This window comes from Astatotilapia calliptera, chromosome 3 (assembly GCF_964374335.1).
Source record: "Astatotilapia calliptera chromosome 3, fAstCal68.1, whole genome shotgun sequence".
NCBI lineage: Eukaryota > Metazoa > Chordata > Actinopteri > Cichliformes > Cichlidae > Astatotilapia > Astatotilapia calliptera.
Window position 1 is genome coordinate 2615607 of NC_137424.1, and position 21527 is coordinate 2637133.

The 21527-nt window shown below is 42.8% G+C and overlaps 1 protein-coding gene across 1 annotated transcript; it reads left to right on the forward strand.

The window, feature by feature from the left end:
- Positions 1 to 4918: 4918 nt before the first annotated feature.
- On the forward strand, positions 4919 to 12679 carry LOC145423767 (uncharacterized). The gene is made up of 3 exons (XM_080296550.1): positions 4919 to 5542; positions 9017 to 10369; positions 10695 to 12679. Exons 1-3 carry the CDS (start codon positions 5525 to 5527, stop codon positions 11379 to 11381), a joined length of 2058 nt encoding a protein of 685 aa, XP_080152676.1. The 5' UTR covers positions 4919 to 5524; the 3' UTR covers positions 11382 to 12679.
- Positions 12680 to 21527: the final 8848 nt, after the last annotated feature.

A 21527-nucleotide genomic window follows, 5' to 3' on the forward strand; every position in this document is an offset into this window, starting at 1 on the left:
CTGCCTCGTGTAGATGAGTCTTTGGACTTTCTGGCAAGAGGAAAGTTTGTCTCGACATTGGACTTAGCGCGAGGCTATTGGCAGGTTGCTGTAGCAGAGGACTCGAAGCCTAAAACTGCCTTCATCATTTGCGGTCTCTTCCAGTTTCGGGTGCTGCCCTTTGGGCTCTGCAACGCACCTGCAACTTTTCAGAGACTCATGAACTCTGTGCTTGCTGGCCTCATTTACAAAACGTGCGCAGTCTACCTGGATGACATTGTTATCGCCTCACCTACCTTTGAACAGCACTTAGTGGATCTTGAGGAGGTGCTGGGCAGACTCCAGGCTGCTGGCTTGTCATTGAAGCTCAAAAAGTGCCAATTCTGCCTAGATGAATTCACCTTTCTCGGGTACCGCATCACATCATCAGGTGTTAAGCCCGATCCGGACAAAGTAAAGGCGTTTAAGGAGTTTGATACCCCAACCTCAGTGAAACACGTCCGTCAGTTCCTTGGCTTGACTGGCTATTATCGACGCTTCATTCAGAATTATGCCCGCCATGCCGAACCTCTTCACGCCATCACCAGAAAGGACAATGCTTTCCACTGGGACGACAGCTGTCGAAGGGCCATGGACACTTTGAAAGATCATGTCACATCAGCCCCGATCCTGTCATTTCCAGACTTCAGCCGTCCCTTTTCCATTCACGCCGATGCATGTGACATTGGTCTTGGGGCAGTGTTGATGCAAAAGGATGACAAGGGTCGTGAGTACGTTGTGGCTTTTGCTAGTCGCTCCCTTCACAAAGCTGAACTCCCCTACTGCACTTCAGAGAAGGAGTGCCTCGCTGTGATATGGGCTCTGGAACACTTCCACCCATATGTTGAAGGTGTTCATGTTACTATCTTCACTGACCACAACAGTCTCAGGTGGCTCATGTCTCGTCAAAACCCAACGGGCCGACTCGCCCGCTGGTCACTTCGTTTGCAGGACTTTGATTTCACAATAGTGCACAAACCTGGTGCACAGAACAAAGTTCCCGACGCACTGTCACGCAACCCTTTGCCTCTGACCTGTGACAGGCCGACTGATCTTTTACCAGATCATGCTGTTATGGGCAGCCTGGACATTCGTACTCTGCCCCCCGTCATTCTGGCTGACCGTTCACAATTCAGACAGCTGCAGTTAGACGATCATGTCACAGGTCCACTCCTCAGAGACATTGAAGCAGACTCTCTGAACAGCTCGGACAATGCCACCTTGTTACAGTATGTTGTGTATGACTCTCTTTTGTATCACAGAGAACCCAAGTCCACATGTGCTTTGCACCCTTTGAAAGAGCTGAAACTGTTTGCCCCTACTTCCATGAGAGGCACCTTGCTGGACTATTACCATGACCACCCCACAGCAGGTCACTTGGGTGTTTCTAAGACATTGGCTAGACTGCGTTTTAGGTTTTTCTGGCCCAAAATGGCAGCTGATGTGAAACGCTATGTGATTTCATGCTCAGTGTGCCAACTCACCAAGCCAAGTCAGAAAAAAGCAGCCGGTCTTATGGTTCCCATTGTCCCCCAGAAACCCTGGGAGTATGTGGGTGTGGATTTTGTTGGGCCACTTCCCCGCACCCCCACTGGTAATGCTTATTTGATCGTGTTTGTTGACTATTTGACTAAATGGGTTGAAGCCAGTGCTGTCAAAGAAGCTACATCTCAGGTAGCAGCTGGTAAATTCGTCACTGACATTTTTGCTAGGCATGGTACACCCACTTACCTCATTTCTGACAGAGGGCTCCTTTTGTGAGTGAGCTTTTTGAACATGTTGTTTCTGCCTTAGGCTCGGTGCACAGACTCACTACGGCATATCACCCTCAGACAAATGCTACTGAACGCGTCAACCGGACTCTGAAAACTGCAATCCGCGCTTATGTAGGTGATAAGCACACATCATGGGACAGGTTTCTCCCTCAGATTTGCTTTGCTCTGCGCACCGCCCCCCATGACAGTACAGGTATGACTCCTGCCATGATGCTTTATGGTCGTGAGTTAGACACCCCGCTTGACCTTATCACTCAGCCTTCTACAGCAGGTGTTGATGAACCGGGTGTGCCTTACCCTGAGACTCTGAGAGCCTCCCTGCAGGAAGCTCACGACCACGCCAAAGCAGCTTTGGACTATAGCCATGACAGACAAAAACATTACTATGACTTGAGACATCGACATGCCACGTTTCGTGTTGGTGACCTTGTGAGAGTTACGACGCACCCCAGGTCAGACGCTCAGTCTAACTTTACTGCTAAACTTGCACCACTGTTTCAGGGACCATTGTGTGTATCTCAGAGACTCAGTGATGAGTCTCTGAGATACTCACCCAGGCTTACCCAAGTGAGCCTGTAACCCAAGTTACAGGCTCACTTGGGTGGACTCCGGTGTGGATGCAGGTGTTTATCATGTTGTGAACATGCAACCGGTTCCATACCTGGGACTCTCTCACTTCCAAAGAACATTCTGTTTCATTGCCTGCTGAGAGAGAGACCGCAGAGGGTCTGAACTCTGACTCTCAGGCCCACCCTGTCCCCCCTGCAGACACTGACATTGACTCTGAGCCATTCCCCTTTGATTTACCGGACATTGACTCTTCTTCTGGTGTGGGCGCTGTTCCAGAGAGTGTTTCACCCAGATCTGTCCAGCACCCAGCTGCTGGTGGACATTACAATCTCAGGCCCAGACGTTGCCCCAGAGTTACGTCTGGCTGGAGCAACAAAAGATGGACTAATGATTTTCACACAACCAGGCTTGATCTGAAGTGAAATGTTTTGGTTAAACCTGTTTGATGCTGTCTTGTTGCATTGCTACTTTGAGTCATGATATGTAGATGTTTCTGTTTGCTCTACTTAATCCAGTTTTATGGCTCTTTCGTGCGTTAAGGTTCATTCTTGGCATTTACTTAGAAAAAAAAAAAAGAACAAAAGAAAAAAGTGAAAAAAACTAAGAAGACTGATTTTCCACTGTACATGTTCGTCTTATTTTCACCAATTTCATTTTTAAATGGTCTTTTGCCCTGTGTGTGTGCACCAATCTTGGCTGTAACTTCTATGTATAGGGTACTGTTAGGTGTGGTGTGTGCTTTTTCAGCTGTGTACGGCTGAGGACAGCCTTTTTCTCACCAGGGGGGGACTATGTAACAGTTGCTATTGTAATGCAGTGTATCACCACATGGCGGCGCGTCCTGTCTCACGACTGGTGTCACCCCCTTTTTGTTCTTCTTCGCACTCCTCCTGTAATGGATGCTCCCGTGTTTACGCGGACTAGTGTGCTCTTTAGTAATGTGTGGTAGAGGTAGCACTTTTATTTTTGATATTGTAAATAAATGAGTACTTTTTGGAAAGTCAGAAGCTGTTGCTCATTCGCTATCCACCTGCACACCTCCGCGGCTGGCTTCATCTCCACTGCACGTTACAATATGTTGATTTTTTTCGCCTACTCATATCATAATTTTTTTACTCCTAGTTCTGTATGTTCATGTTCTGTTCTTTTGTAAACTTCATCTGTTTGTATGTTGTATACTCATTGTGTTTCAATAAAGTTCGATTTAAAGAAAGGTACGTTCTAAACGAAGCTTCAGACGTCACTGATCACGTGACTCTGGCCAAACGAATCAAGCCTCGACACGGTGCTTCTGAAGCAGCGCGTTGATCTTTCTGACACACGCACCGGAGCGTCAGCTTCAAGCGGACCATCACTACGTCTCACATCTAAAGGTGTCAAGGTAACTTTGAACTGAGTTCAGTCAATCTGGAGTTTTTCCAAGTTTTCTGTTGCTCTCTGTGAGAGAAGAGCGTTAAAGGCGGGGCTCTCCAGAGTCCAGCAAAACAGGAAACCACAGCTGGGTGTGTGTAAGTGTGCAAACCAATAGAATGCATCGTGGTGGGGGGGGCATCACGGGCAAGAAAAAAACAAAAGAATCGGTCGTACCCATGCTTCCCCGACGTCATGCCAGCGCATATTGGGAAATTCGTAGGCACCGATCGGTTTTCTATCAGCTTGCTGGGAGTAAGGGCGCCCTCCGTTTGTGAGGTGCGCCTGCTGCTGGCGGAACAGGGAGGAGAGGGCGGGGCTGCGGGGAGTCTCTGGCTGGCTGGAGCGGCATCTAATAACCAACTCGCAAAACAAAATAAAAACAACAAACAGATATTATGATACAGACTTATAATCTGCACCGATGTTTTTTCTAAATTCTATAAAGTGAGCGCGAGAGCCCTCGGTGCGCCTGCGCGCTGCTGAAGTCAAAGTAAACTTTATTGTCATCTCCGCTACAGACAGTCCAGCATATAGAGAGACGAGACGACGAGGCTGCAGTTACAGCGGTGCAAGTAAACAAACAATAAATATAAGAAGAGTAAGAAAATAAATCTACACTTTAGGACTCGGGGTAAAGGATCAATAACAATTTAAATTTATAATTTACAGTTTTATGATTTAAAGTCTCACACAACCCGTCAAAAGGGGCGGGGCCGGCTGCTTCCAAGTAGAGCACATTTCATTTATAATGATGTAAATCCAAGCCCATCATGGATTCACGATCTGAATCCTGGGTTGTGTGAAATCCCAGAAATCAACCTTAGACAAAGTGAATCTGTGAACTAAGGTGTAGGTCTGTTAGGTTAATTGTGCTGATCCTCGGGTTGGGGGATTTGTGTTTGTACTGGAGCACAAAATTCAAACCAATGGAAGATGGACAACAAAAGTTCAAAGCCATCAGGTGCTCAGGTTAGAAAAAAGAGAAAAGATGCAGGTAAGCAGACGTGTGATTGGATAATGGCAGCTCATCCTGAACCAATCAGACTAAACTCCAAACAACACATTATGTTACAGATTTTAATATTAATTAGTCATTGTTACTTGTTGATTTGTCCTTTTCTCATTGTGTGACGAATTATGACGACTGTTTGGTAGCTGTTATTGTCTCTCTCTCTCTCTTCATGTGTGTTTCTCTGGTGAAACAATAGTTTTGTGTTAATGTTAGGGCTGCACGATTTTGCATAAAATGAGAATCACGATGTTTTGGCTTAGAATTGAGATCATGATTCTCTCATAACAATAAATAAACATAAAACAACAAATGTCTCACGTTTTGTCTCCGCCCTTGTCATTTGTTGAGCAGGAAGAGTGAGCGCTTGTTTTCATGCAGATTACGTCCCGGATCAAAATGCGGTACATTTGATCCCTGTTGTCTTTGCTTGATGATTGGTTTGAGCCTTGACAATCCACATTGCTGGCGTTGCATCTTTCAATGGCAGCAATGGCAGGTATCAGTGCTCAAACCTTTTGTGTTTGTTTCCAACAAGTTGCCCACCTCGGGAAACAAAAATGTGTTCTTTTACTTGTCAGATGAACATATGAGACACTTTGACTCTTCAGTGCAGTGTGGAGCCTAACAAAGATCTGTTTTGTGTCCCAGCTGATCAGCAGGAGGAGGAGAGTCTGACGGAGCAGCAGAGGAACATTTTCAGCTACTTGGACTCAGCTCAGCCACTACAGAGGAAACAATGAGCTCAACACAGAAGGTGACAGACAGAGCAGGACCATATGACCAAAGATATTTATCACCATATACATTTGAACATTTGCCATAACGATACATCCTGAGCATAACCATGTATAATATCCACTAAACTTCAGAAGAGGTTATACAGTCGTGGCCAAAAGGTTTGAGAATTGCATAAAAATTGGAACCTGGAGAAGTTGCTGTTAAGTTTTTATAATAGCATTTTGCCTGCACTCCAGAATGTTATGAGGAGTGATCAGATGAACTGCATCGTCCTTCTTTGCCATGAAAACGAACTTAATCCCCAAAAAGCCTTACCACTGCATTTCATTGCTGTCATCAAAGGACCTGCTGAGACCATTTCAGTGATCGTCTTCTTAACTCAGGTGAGAATGTTGGCGAGCACGAGGCTGGAGATCATCATGGCTGTATCCCGATTCAGGTTCTGCAGCTTTAAAGTCCTCAAGGGCCGCGTACTCAAAGACCGCTAAGGCCGAAGTGCGAGGCTCGTAGGCTCGTGAAATGGGACGTCTAGCCTCCGTCGCGCTGCCCAGGTTGCCTAGCAACCATGATACTAACAGCTGGAAACGTTTCATACAGCTTTGTTTGACAGAAATGAAGGAGAACATATTTAGTTCATTTGTTTCTACATGAGCTCTGTGTGATTTGATGAGTATCTGAGGCTGAGACCACAGGACTGTGAAACATGATTGTTGGGCTTCATTTCTGTGCTGAACAGTCGTTTAAGATTAGCTGTAAATAACAATTAGCTGATGTTGTTCATGAGACTAAAGTCACCTCACTGTGGTAATGTAAATATAATATGGCCAATATTATAGTTATCATATTAATCACTTCTCTCACAGACAAGTATCTGTGACAGTGTGTATACAGATGTGTCATATATAAGAGACAAATATTGTTCGTTTAATATGTCGGTACTAAATTTGTCTCAATGCTTACATATATGTGTAAAAAGCAAATGTAGGAGCTGTGATAACTGTGTCTGATAGAATGAAGAGTCGACTGATATATGAAATATTCCTTTATTGGGTGAGAAAATCAGACCATGTCATAACTGCTGTAAGTCACACAGAATAGATATCAGAGCCTTAAACAGGCTGACTTCTGCTAAATGGGTCAAACTGGGCAGAAAGTCTACAAACACATAACATCCTTATAGAATATGATGTAACACTATAGATCAACTTAGCTCAGAATATATAAAGCATATAAACAGTTACAGCAATATGATGCAACAAACACAGCAGCTACTGATCCAAAATACTCAAAGCTTCATAGAACTGAAACCAACATTTATTTTTAGCTCCATCCTGCTGCTGATACAGACTTTAGGTTTCTGAACATTAAACTTGTTGCTGCCTTTCATAGTGTGTAACTTGAAGGCCCTGAGTACTCTGAGTACTTTCTCCCACACTGGAAACACTGGGATGATCACATTATTTGAACATTACCTAATAAGACTGATTCAGCACAGACAGTTATGTTAAACTTTCCTAGCAGTCCTTCACAAACAGGGAACAGTCTGTCTATTCTCTCCATCTGTCAGCTGCTGCTGGCTCTTCCTCCTCCTCTTCCTCACACACTGCTGAGTTTGTCCTGGTGGATCATCAGGGCTGCAAAGCCTCACAGATGATGTGCAGCAGTGGGTCCCTCAGTCTGTCCTCACTCTGGACACTTGCAGTCGTCACACATGGAAATCAAATGTGTGATAAGCTGCAGGATTCAAACACAAGTGTAACTTATAAACACATGTTCATACTTTTATTCCACAATCAGAGAGAAAGAAACAGAGAGAGAGTGCAGGACAGACAGACAGGTGACAGTCTCAGGTGTACACACTGCTACACAACAGCACCAGAGAAGCAGGATTTAGTGTTTGTGTTATTACGAGTGTAAACAAGAAGAGTTCCAGATGGTGCAGTGGACACATGTGTGACTGCTGTGATTAAAGCATCTTTCTTTCAGCTTAACGAGTGAACCGTCAGCTCGTTCAAACACACGTTAAAGTGCGTTTGGCTCGACACCACCGAACAGAGGCAGCAATATAACACAGCTAACATTAACAGTGCAGTGGATCCTGCTTGTGCCGTGATGTTCAGGACTGCAAACCGAGCAGCATCACTGACTTTCAGCTTGTTGTGTTTGTGGATATATGACTGACTTTAATTATCCACAAAATCATCACATTCTCTGTCAGATTAAGGTCGACTATTGAACGGCGTATATTTTAAAGGCTTTAAAACCAAGTTAACGCTGAAAGTACAAACATCACTAATGTCACATAACTCTGCCGACAAGGCATAGCTATGGCTATGAAATGCTCTTTGTGTATCACTTCTTCATTATGAAAGATGTCATTAATGCACTAGTAATGTCTCATCTGGAGTATTGTTCAATCATTTGGTCAGCAGCTAATAAGACAGATCTTAACAGACTTCAGTTAATCCAGAATAAGGCGTCCAGATTAGTGTGAAGATGTTCATACTATACTAATATTGATCAAATGCATAATAACCTTTCTTGGCTTCCTGTACAGGCTAAAATATTCTATGGCTTACTTGTAGTTCTAAAGAAAGCAATTCTGTTAAACACACCACATTTATTCTGCTCAGCTGCAGTATCCAGATGAAATACATCATCATATTACACAGTTTTCAACAAGCTGCAATTTAGTAAATGCTCGAGTTAAAAGTAACGTTTTGTAAAACTGTTACATTTAGAGCAACTTTTAAGTGGAATAAGTTGCCTTAAAAAATTAGAGAATTATTCAAAACTTCAATGAAGACTTAAAAGTCGATTTACAGAGCTTTTAGTTGTTGTAAATATTGTAAGACATGATTTGTTTTTGAAATTTGTGTAATGTGCCTCAATGTTATTGATATTATTATTATTATTGATTGCTTATATTTGAACAATTGCGAAACCTCACTGTGGATGTAAGAGTGAAATTATGTGGATATCTTGAATCCACTTTATTGTGTAATATTTTATGTGAGTATTTGACGGAAGACGAGCAACATCTGTTGTGGAAGCTAACGGGGTTCCTTTAGAATAAACAAACATAGGATTTATTATCACTGAATAATTCTGTATAAATCTATACAAATTATAGAAATATGTAATAGGAAACAACAAAATAATCTAAATTATAAAATAGTGTGTGTGTGTGTGTGTGTGTGTGTGTGTGTGTGTGTGTGTGTGTGTGTGTGTGTGTGTGTGTGTGTGTGTGTGTGTACAATCAGGAGGGATGGGCATGATTTTAGTGTTTGAACAGTCATGAATTATCTTTAACAGCAGGTTGGATGTAATGTGTTAGAACTACCAGCAGGTGGGGATAAGAGACCTTTAAGGTGTTTGGTGCCACGCTCCACCTTCAGGTTTAAAACTAGTGTTAATAGTGTTTGAAGGTTGAGTTTGTTCCACGACTGCATTTCACTCACTGCCTCTGTTTGTATCTCTGTCACTGCAGGACCAACATGGAGCCAGAAGTCAGCGCTCTCAGGAGGCCGACAAACCTCACAGAAGAAAGGGAGAGAAAAAACACACCTGTGACGAGTGTGGGAAGGGTTTTACAGTGAGGGCTAAACTAAAACAGCATCAGGTCATCCACACTGGAGAGAGACCGTTCAGCTGTGACTTGTGTGGGAAGTCTTTTTCCTTCAAGGGGTCCCTAAAAACACACCAACTCATCCACAGTGGAGTTAAAGCGTACAGCTGTGATCAGTGTGGCAGAGCTTTTACTCACAGTAGCAGCTTACAGAAGCATCTAGTTTCCCACTCTGGAATTAAGGCGTACAGCTGTGATCAGTGTGGCAGAGCTTTTACTCGCAGTAGCCACTTACAGAGGCATCTAGTTACCCACTCTGGAATTAAGGCGTACAGCTGTGATCAGTGTGGCAGAGCTTTTACTCGCAGTAGCCACTTACAGAGGCATCTAGTTACCCACTCTGGAATTAAGGCATACAGCTGTGACGAGTGTGGGATGGAGTTTACTCTGAAGGCTTCACTAAAACAGCATCAGGTCATCCACACTGGAGAGAGACCGTTCAGCTGTGACTTGTGTGGAAAGTCTTTTTCCTTGAAGGGTTACCTAAAAACACACCAACTCATCCACAGTGGAGTTAAAGCGTACAGCTGTGATCAGTGTGGCAGAGCTTTTACTCAAAGTAGCAGCTTACAGAAGCATCTAGTTTCCCACTCTGGAATTAAGGCGTACAGCTGTGATCAGTGTGGCAGAGCTTTTACTCGCAGTAGCCACTTACAGAGTCATCTAGTTACCCACTCTGGAATTAAGGCATACAGCTGTGACGAGTGTGGGATGGAGTTTACTCTGAAGGCTTCACTAAAACAGCATCAGGTCATCCACACTGGAGAGAGACCGTTCAGCTGTGACTTGTGTGGAAAGTCTTTTTCCTTGAAGCATTCCCTAAAAACACACCAACTCATCCACAGTGGAGTTAAAGCCTACAGCTGTGATCAGTGTGGCAGAGCTTTTACTCGCAGTAGCAGCTTACAGAGGCATCTAGTTACCCACTCTGGAATTAAGGCATACAGCTGTGACATCTGTGGAAAAACTTTCAGCCGGAGAGAGAGCCGAAATACACACCTACGCATTCACACCAGACATGATGTGTACTGCTGTGAACAGTGTGGCAAAGAGTTTACAACAGACGCACACTTAAAACGACACATGTTTACCCACACTGAGGAGAGACCTTATCAATGTGACCTGTGTGAGAAGACTTTTAAAACTCCACATCACCTGAGAGGACACCAACAGATCCACACCAGAAAGAGACTCTACAAGTGCAGCTACTGTGAGGTATGTATTTATATTGTTATCTTGTCATTTTAGCCTGACTGTTTGGAACAACTCTGCTCATTAAACTGTGTTAGCATGTTAGCAATTCTACTGCATGGAAAAGCAGCTCTGAGTGATTATTCAGATTTTCCTTTCAGTTATGATTTTAGTATTACTGTAGTATTATGGTGGTAGTATTGTAGTTATTGCAGCCCAGTAAACTGAGTGTGTTAACTGAAACAGTCAAATGTAGTTGGACGTCTGCAGAGATGCTCTTTATTTCAGGCGACGTTCAGGATACAAATGTTGAAGGACTGACTTACACTGTCTTTGTGTCTTTGTTTAGAAGCAGAGCGACACAGATGGATCCAGTTCTCAACCCTGTCATCACTGTGGTGGTGGGAAAGACTTTCATTGTGACCTCTGTGGAAAAACTTTCAGTCAGCAAAAGACCCTAAAAGTACATCAACGTAGACACACTGGAGACAAACTGAAATACTGCAAAGAATGTGGGAGAAGCTTCACCACACCAAGTGTGTTAAAACGGCATGAACTGATTCACAGTGGGGTTAAAAAGCACCTCTGTGATCAGTGTGGGTCATCCTTCACCACTGCAGGTCAGCTTAAATCACACAAACGAGTCCACACAGGAGAGAAACCACACAAGTGCAGACACTGTGAGAGAAGCTTCTCACATTTAAGTAATCGTAACCTTCATGAACGTGGACACATGGAAAGAAACTACAGCTGTGACCAGTGTGACAAGAGCTTCAGGAATCTCAGTTCATACTCTGCACACAAACGATCCCACGTTACTAATAAACTGTTTCACTGTTACCAATGTGCCCAAACATTCACCTCATTGTCTGCTCTGTGCAAACATCAGCGCGATCACTCAGGGCTGAAATCACTCCCATCACTGGATCACAGTGAATCTGAAGACACAGAAAGATCCTCTGGTTTCTGTGTCGGACTCAAAAAGCTTGAGATCAGGCTCCACAGAGTTCAGATAGAATCTCCTGTAAAAATCTGATGAGGCAGCTGTGAATCAAACTCTTCCCCTAGTTCCATTTTAAGCTTTCAAAACTGTGCTACTGTAGTGTTCATGTCAAGTGGTTAGCTTTCTTTTCATCAGTTGGTTGAAAACTCTGTTTCCTATTATAAAGTTTTTGTTTTAATGTATTTTGATCAGTTTGACCAGTTTTTAAATGACCATGAACACTGAGCGTATTGTATCTGTACAGCATGTTTTTCTATTAGACAGATTTGTAACAGAGGCCTTGCTCTCAGTAAGTTTGAAATCCTTTTCTGATTTCTTTTGTAATCTCTGATCTTTGTGTATCCTGCTCAGTTTGCATGCTGCCTGTAGGAGTTTCTGTCTTTGTATTTGAAGAGAATTCATTGAATATACTCAGCTGCTTCCCTTTGGTGCCTCACACATCACTGAAGTTTTTCAGTGTCCAGTTATTTGTTTTTAATAGCTGTTTGAATTCTCTGTATGTTTGACCCTGTAGACTGTTTAATGGACTGCTCGTCTTCCTGTTTGGAACCACTGCCTGTTTAGGACTAAAGATTTGGATTTTTGACTTTAACACAGCCTCTGCGTGTCGTCCCTTTGTGTCCTCGTCCTCTGTGAATGTGTCACAGATGTTTCCATGATAATAACACAGCTTTCCCACAGTGGCTTGCAGCAGCATTTATTCACAGCACATTTGAGAAAGGTTCAGATGAACTCGATGAGTTTATATTCAGAATGATTCTGACACTGGGCCACTGTGAATTGTGATCTTTCATCAGGTCAATGTTTAAGTTCAGTATTTCAAAGCAGGAGCTATGAACAGTCATCATGTTGGCATTAGAATTATTGTTATTAATCATTATTAATAATGTCGTTACTCATGTATAACTTTGATTAGTATACATGAATTTTATCAATAGTAAAATAATGAATAATTCATGTATAACTTTTATTGTGTTTTGTATATTAATTATATTTAAATAGAGATGTTGACCCTGTCTCTACAGTAGCATCAGTGTAACATACATTATTGGTCCAAGCTGTCATAAATGGGGAGCCTGATCCTTTATTATGAAAACATGACGAGTATTTTTCTTGTCAGTTGGGAAGAAGTTGGTCTTTTTTTCCTTCTTTTTGCTCAGTTTGTCTTTTCTTTGATAATTGAAACTCTGATCAAACCTACTCATGTTCACAGCATGTAAAAGCAGCTGACAGTCCGTGGCATTGTTGTTTGTAGAGGTGCAGTGTAGTGGGAGCATAAATCAAAAGAAAACAGTAACATTTATGTAATAAAACATCTGAATGAAAATGAACAGGCCCTTTATGAACTTCATGGGATCTGAAAACAACACTTTTTAAAAGAGTATCTTGGGGTGCAGGTGGTCAAAATAGAAAACTGAGCTGAGACTCTAAGTTCAATCCATCCATTGGTTTTTACTTAGGAGGAAGAAATGTCAGGCTGGTGCAGGCTGGTTAGGTGCATGTGGTTATCTTTACCTAACCCTCTGGTCTTGTTCAAAATCACCACCCTTTCAGCTTGTTCGTGGCCACCTACAGATTGGGTCTCTAATTTTTATTATTTTTGTGTTTTTTGCCATTTTTTTTGCATAAAGCTTTTAAGTAACTTCAGTTCTTTCCATAAATATAAAATAATTATTACTTTTTAATTTTTTAACCCTTTAAACACCAGTTTGTTTGTCCACTGCACCAGCTGGACGACAACCTCAAATCTCGCAATTTTATATAATTGCATTGCTACTGAAATTTCTTGTATTATTAATAGTAGAGTCTGGGGCATGTAATTGATTCACATCAACATTGATTATTATGCATTGTTATTTTAGTCCAGAGAGAGCAAAAACATAAAAACTCCCTCTCAGACTGTTCGTGGCCAGAAATGACCACCCCTTGTTGAATTTTAACCCTTTAAATACCAGTTAGAGCACATAATCATAACAACTCATAAATAGAGAAAATCATAAAATCCCAGTTTTTTTTCTAAATAATACATGCCATCTGATTTATTTGCTAACCACGATGAAGGTTAGATGCATAGCAATAATTAACACCATCAATGACATTCATGCAACATTGTTTTTTTCTGCAGTGGCAGAAAAACAAAATAACTCCCTCTCAGACTGTTCGTGGCCAAAAATGGCCACCCCTTGTTTACATTTACAAAATGCTATAAAATTCATATATATTAAGAAAAATGTCCAGGTTTTTTTTACATGATTTTTTAGATTAGCATCAGGGCTATTCATGAAAATCAAAATTTCATTAAAATTCAGAATTTTAACCCTTTAAATACCAGTTAGAACACATAATCATAACAACTCATAGAGAAAATCATAAAATCCCAGTTTTTTTTCTAAATAATACATGCAAACTGATTTATTTTCTAACCATGATGGAGGTTAGATGCATAGGAACAATTAAAAGTATCAATGAGTTTTATGCATCTGTTTTTTTGTGCAGTGAGAGAAAAACATGTTTACATTTACAAAATGCTATAAAATTCATATATATTAAAACATTTTTCTACTTTCATTGACTTGATTTTTTAAATTAGCACCGCTTCTAGTCATAAAAACCAAAATATAATTCAAATTCTGATATTATACCCTTTGAATACCAGTCAGGTAATGTATTATTATAGTAAAAATAGTAATAAAGTTCACGTCTTTTAGCATATAAATGGTGAAACCTAATGATAGGTTTGTAGCATAAACCTATTCGCTGGAACGTTAAGGACAATCTGCTACGCAGCAAAAAGCAAGACTCAAGGCACCAAAGTTCTCTGGTTACTCATGCATGAGGGAGATCTGGCTGGAGCCAAGCGTCGTTCCACCACTTGACCTCCGTCAGACTCTCAGCCAGGTTCCCCACAGCACTCCTTTTATTGTGGTTACATGAATATGCACAGGGTCATTAACATATAACATCTTACATAGGTATACATGTGAACAAAGAATACTGTGTGTGTGTGGGTGTGGGTGTGTGTGATTTGTGTGAGGTCAAGATGTGACCCTGTGAAGACTCCCCAAAGCTGGTGCCAGGAGTCTAACGGGTCCATCTAAACAAAAGGCTCTTACACTCAAACAGATATACGTGTGTTTGCTATACCATATATCAATAAGAAAAGATAAAACCTCTCCTAGGGGGTGTGATCTATGCTACACAGAGTTGTTACAGACCTCCTAGGATGAGACATTCTTTCAATCTACAATTGATTATACACCTCTAAGCATACATGGTTAAATGTTTCCTAATACAAATGACAATAATAAAATCTAAACCCATCATCACCACCCTGTATTGTCATTTTTTAAGGCTATACGGCGTATATATATCTTCAGCTCTACACCACTTGTCAACATTTTCAGTGCAGGCTTCATTTCATACACACATATCAGCCTTAGTATCCATGTCACTCTGCTGCAACAGTATGTAATTGGTAAAGGTGTTAGCAATCATGTTATTCACCATCGATCTTACACATGGCAAAATGCAACCTGTAAACAAGCAAAGCAACGCCAATAATGTAAGAATGGGAGTCAAAAACTTTAAGAACATATTCCACCATGGTACAGATGTCAACCAGGCTATCCAGCCTTGTGACGCGTCTCCTCCTGATGTGTGGTCTGCCACATATTTCTGCAGAGCAGTTAAGTTCTGCAGTGCCTCATAGATGTCTCCTCCAATCATATATCCATCCAGGATAAACGTAGAACATGTCTCTCCAATCAGCTTACACACTCCTCCTTGTGATGCTGTTATCAAGTCTAGGGTCAGCCTGTTCTGCAGTACCATCGTTCTGATGGCCTTTTGCTCCTCCGCTAAGACTGTTCCCAGAGTCTTAGTGAGATTAATGTGTCGCAGTAGGGCATATCGGTTGATCTCCACATGACCCCGCACCTCTGCAACTCCGATGTTTGGGATCAGACTTTGGAAGAATTTAGCTCCCCCACTGACAGTGATCCATTGTTCATCACACACAACGGCAGTTGAGCTGTGTTCAGCTTGTTCAGCAATATTATGTCTGGCAGTGGGTCTGACACTTGAGGCCAGGCCAATTTGTCGCATCTGCGGCAGATTTACTGCAGACTCTGATCAGGAAAGTGAGACGTCGAAAGAGAGGTAAGCGGGCCGGCGTACTCGTGCATTTGAGGAGACGCGGACTGAGAACGGCCCTTCCTGGGATCTTCCTTTCCAATGTACGCTCACTCGGGAATAAGATAGACGAACTGGCCCTGATGAGAAGCATGAACAGAGACTTTGCCTCCTCCTGTGTGTTATGTTTTACGGAGTCGTGGCTCAGTGAGGACATCCCGGACTGCGCGCTCAAGCTGGAGGGCTTTCATCTGCTGCGCGCGGACCGGCAGGCCGCTCTCTCCGGTAAAACCAAAGGTGGAGGTGTCTGCTTCTACATCAATAGTGGCTGGTGCACAGATGTAACAGTGATTGCTCAGCACTGCTCTCCCTCTCTGGAATAGCTTTTTATTCACTGCAAACCGTTTTATTCTCCGCGGGAGTTTGCTTCATTCATCCTGGCCGCTGTTTACATCCCGCCAGACGCGGATGCGCAAGCAGCTCAGTGCGCACTCGCAGAGCAGATTCTCCACATGGAGCGGACATACCCGGACTCTCTCATCATTGCTCTTGGGGAATTTAACAAAGCCAATCTGAGCCATGAGCTTCCGAAATACAAGCAGTATATTAAATGCCCGACCAGAGAGGAGAGGACATTGGACCACTGCTACAGCACGATCAGCGGGGCCTGTCGCACGGTGACCCGCGCTTCACTCGGACTTTCTGACCACGTCATGATCCACCTGATCCCCGCGTACAGACAGAGGCTGAAGCTCTCCAAACCTGTCGTGAGGACCAAAAAACTGTGGAGCAACGAGGCTGTGGAGGAGCTTCGCACGTGTTTGGAGTCTACAGACTGGGACACAATGAAGGCTTGGACGAGTTTACGGACACTGTCACCTCCTATATCCACTTCTGTGAGGACAGCATTGTCCTCATATCATTCTGCTGTGTCATTCTCACTCCCCTTTAAATGTGTTTGTGGTATGGTGTGTGTCACCCATCCCAGCTTTTTACGAAAGATGTTGTGCTGCATGTCTGTCTCCCAACCCCCTCCAGCTTGCTGCCACATTCCAACACTCTCCCCCTGTCTCACCAAAGATGCTAAGTCTGTCCACTCAGCTGTGCCCTGTAAAGAGTTGTTGTGCAGCTTCAGAAAGGATCACACTACATCCAGCCATGTTTTCACCATCAGTATATATTGCTTTTATGGTGATTCTCTGTGGCCCTAATTTCAGCACTTTATCTGTGTAGGCCTCATCAGGCCCAGGCATGGTCTTAAATCTCAGTGTGACATGCAAATCTTCTGGTGGCTGTATGTCATGGCTAGTTGTCAACTTTTCCTCAGCTGCAGCTAACAGTTTACAGTTTATTTGATCAGGTCTGGAGGCCGACAGGTCAAGTGTCCAGTAATAATGTAAATCCCCACTGTCCTGATGAACCATTGTCTCAGCAGTTTCACCTTTTCCTGCAGCTATCATCCCAATGGATGTTGGAATTATTGAAATTCCAAGTTTCATCATCATATCTCTTCCCAAGAGGTTCACCGGACAAGTTGGGCACATTACAACTGAACTCTGAGCTGCCTGTCCTGTGGTAGGATCTCTAATCCACACTGGTTTAGAGATTCTATGCTGATTTAACTGACCATTTGCAGACTTCACATAAATTGTGCCATTTGAAGGATCGACTCCTGACACATGATCTTTTAAAACAGTTTTATCTGCACCTGAATCACACAGAAATTGAACAGTTTTGCCTTGCACAGTTAACGTGCGAACTGGTTTTACTTCTTTCCCTGACAGATTTAACAATACTTCAGTCAAGTCTAGAGTCTGAAACACAGGCTGTTGTAAATTCTGGCAAAGTAAGGGATCATTTGTACATGTATGTGTGTTAGCAGTGTCAACAGGTGCTAGTCATTTATTATATGATGGATTTTGTGAATACGGCTGTCTATACTCCTCAGGTTTGTTCTCGGGGCATTCTCTGGCAAAGTGGCCCCTCTCCCCGCATTGATAACACCTCTCATCTCTTCTACGGGTATCCTGGGGTCGCCATGGGCCTCTACCTCTCCTACTCCTGCCTCTGTTTTGCCCTCTTCCAGCCTGTCCCTGAAACAAAATTTCACCTGCTAAAAAAGCAGCGGCCTCAGAGCTTTGTGACTTCTTTTTTTTATTTTTAATGACTTCCTGTGCGTGGCTGGCCCAGTTCATGCATTCAACGGACCCGTCAGTGTTCTGATTGACATTTTGTTTTCTGATAAAAGCAGCAATACGTGGATGGAAGCCATTCATCAAAGCATGTTTTAACTGCTGCTGATATGGGCTGGCCTTCTCTGCACTCTCTTCAAGGCCGCTATGTTCTTTGAAAACTTCCTCTAATCTTGCCCTAAACTCATGAACATCCTCTCCTTCCTTCTGAATGCATTGGGCAATTTTGTTGTAATCTACAGAAGCTTTAAAGGTATTTCTAAGACGCTCATAAACCCCGTCAACTTGGCCTCTTAAATTTGCATGGCCATAGGGTAGGACGGTATTACCATCCCTCCCTGTGTAGGTGCCTCGCACGCGAGCCCAGTTATAAGTGAGACACTTCCTAAAGGTGGCTTCTGTTTCCTGACCATTTAAACGATACGAGGAGCAGAGTTGCTTGTGTCGGGCGATAAATTCGTCAACATTAGTCAACGGGTTTCCTAAATCATTACATGCCTCTGCACATTCAGATTCAGTCCATGGCCTGTAAACACAAATAACACGGCTTTGGTCATCTCCAACACCAAAGTGGGGATTTGCAACCTCCACCATGGGAAAGGTATCATGAAAAGAGTAGACAGGCATACCAGCTGCACTCGCCTCATGGCTTTTAGATTTGGATCTACTGTTATAAGGACTTAAACATTCTGCTGCGCCATCCCCAAACTCCAGCCGTACTCTGTCCTCCTCCTCTCTCTCTCTCTCTCTCTCTTCTCCCGCTCCTGCTTTTCTTCCTCCTCTCTGGCCTCTCTCTCTCTCTCTAATGCTGCTCTACGCTGTTGGTCCTTTAACGTCAGCACCACTGAAGTAGACCGCACTGTCTCATCTTCAGGTTTCACAGCTAATGCCTGCAAAGCTGCTCTCTTCGCATTCACTGCCTCCTGTCTTTTCTGCGCCTGCTCTAACCACAATTTAGCGGACGCCAGTTGCAACTCTCTCCCCTGTTTCAATTTCCCTGTCGCACAAGCTGCTTTCACTGTCAACTGGTCTACTAACATTTGACATTGTCCTACAACCAATTTACCTTCAAAATCATATTTCTTGCGCCAATGTCCTAAATACTTTGCGCTACCAGGAGCGAATTTCATCATAAACTTCTCATCACCCTCTGACACACTCTTGGTTGCTTGGGAACCCATAATAACAACAACAACAACTGCTGACGTCACAGACCACACGGTCTGCTCCGCACACACTCACACAACAACAACAACAACGATGACAATAATGACAATAACACAAAATAAGCCTACTCCGGACTCACACCGGACCGCTCGGGACCCTGACCCAGCTGTGGGACGCTCACCCACTCGCGCGACAAAACCCAATGAAGGGATGCTCGGGACACACACACCCAGGGCGATTTCAAAACCAGACACACACCGGACGCTTGGGACCCTTGGGCGATTTAACCAAAACTTCTTTTTCGGGACACTAACCCAGTTATCGCTCCACAAAGCAGCGAACTTCTCAGCGCCTCACAAAATGGCGGAGACTGCACAACGACACGGTTATAGAGTCGTCCTCTGTAAACTTACTTGGTGTTGCTCATTGCGTGTAGCATCAGTCCCGAATCACGTCAATCGCCGTCCATCAAGGAGAAAAACAGACGGCTAATCCACCGGCCCGATGACGAATTCTCACGCCTCGGGACTTTGTTGCAGGACCTCTATAAGTCCTGGCTGACGTCAGTCTTTCGGTGTGTCTCTTTTCCCCTCGGTGAACGTCGACTCCAGGGATCCGGCTCTTGAAGGACCAATTAATGATAGGTCTATAGTATAAACCTATTCGCTGGAACGTTAAGGACAATCTGCTACACAGCAAAAAGCAAGACTCAAGGCACCAAAGTTCTCTGGTTACTCATGCATGAGGGAGACCTGGCTGGAGCCAAGCGTCGTTCCACCACTTGACCTCTGTCAGACTCTCAGCCAGGTTCCCCACAGCACTCCTTTTATTGTGGTTACATGAATATGCATAGGGTCATTAACATATAACATCTTACATAGGTATACATGTGAACAAAGAATACTGTGTGTGTGTGCGTGTGTGTGTGTGTGTGTGTGTGTGTGTGTGTGTGTGTGTGTGTGTGTGTGTGTGTGTGTGTGTGTGTGTGTGTGTGTGTGGTCAAAAGGGTCATATACCATGAAAGCATCAAACATCCTTAGTCAAGAGACTAGACCCCCCTCGGTAAGGAAGTCCAACAGTTCATCTAAACAGAAAAGCACTTAGACTAGAACAGACGTAGCTACGCTAATCCCGTCATAAAACACAAGACAAGATGCCAAGATCCAGGTGTGCATTCCAGTGTGGAATACACACCAAGCCTCTGTAGCCTGCTAAAGTTCACACAACTTATCACTACACAATTGATTATACACCTCTAAGCATATATGGTTAAATGTTTCCTAATACAAATGACAATAATAAAATCTAAACCCAACACCGAGATCCAGGAGGAAGCTCAGAGGGGGCGGGGCCTTCTCTATTGTGGCTCCAAGTTATGGAATCATTTGCCCATGCAAGTTAGAGAGGCCCCTTCACTGTCCACTTTTAAATCACGTCTGAAAACCCACTTTTATTCATTGGCTTTTAACCTCAGTGAGACTTAGTTTCTTTGTTAATTGAAGTAGTTATTTAATTAATGATTTCACTCTTCTTTTATTTGTGTTTTATTTATATCTCATGTAATTTTATTTTACAGTTCCAATGTACAGCACTTTGTGTCAACTGTGGTTGTTTTAAAGTGCTTTATAAATAAAGTTGATGATGAATATCAATAACATTGAGGCACATTACACAACTTTCAAAAACAAATCATGTCTTACAATATTTACAACAACTAAAAGCTTTTAAGTGTTCATTGAAGTTTTGAATAATTCTCTAATTTTTTAAGGCAACTTATTCCACTTAAAAGTTGCTCTAAATGTAACAGTTTTACAAAACGTTACTTTTAACTCGAGCATTTACTAAATTGCAGCTTGTTGAAAACTGTGTAATATGATGATGTATTTCATCTGGATACTGCAGCTGAGCAGAATAAATGTGGTGTGTTTAACAGAATTGCTTTCTTTAGAACTACAAGTAAGCCATAGAATATTTTAGCCTGTACAGGAAGCCAAGAAAGGTTATTATGCATTTGATCAATATTAGTATAGTATGAACATCTTCACACTAATCTGGACGCCTTATTCTGGACTAACTGAAGTCTGTTAAGATCTGTCTTATTAGCTGCTGACCAAATGATTGAACAATACTCCAGATGAGACATTACTAGTGCATTAATGACATCTTTCATAATGAAGAAGTGATACACAAAGAGCATTTCATAGCCATAGCTATGCCTTGTCGGCAGAGTTATGTGACATTAGTGATGTTTGTACTTTCAGCGTTAACTTGGTTTTAAAGCCTTTAAAATATACGCCGTTCAATAGTCGACCTTAATCTGACAGAGAATGTGATGATTTTGTGGATAATTAAAGTCAGTCATATATCCACAAACACAACAAGCTGAAAGTCAGTGATGCTGCTCGGTTTGCAGTCCTGAACATCACGGCACAAGCAGGATCCACTGCACTGTTAATGTTAGCTGTGTTATATTGCTGCCTCTGTTCGGTGGTGTCGAGCCAAACGCACTTTAACGTGTGTTTGAACAAGCTGACGGTTCACTCGTTAAGCTGAAAGAAAGATGCTTTAATCACAGCAGTCACACATGTGTCCACTGCACCATCTGGAACTCTTCTTGTTTACACTCGTAATAACACAAACACTAAATCCTGCTTCTCTGGTGCTGTTGTGTAGCAGTGTGTACACCTGA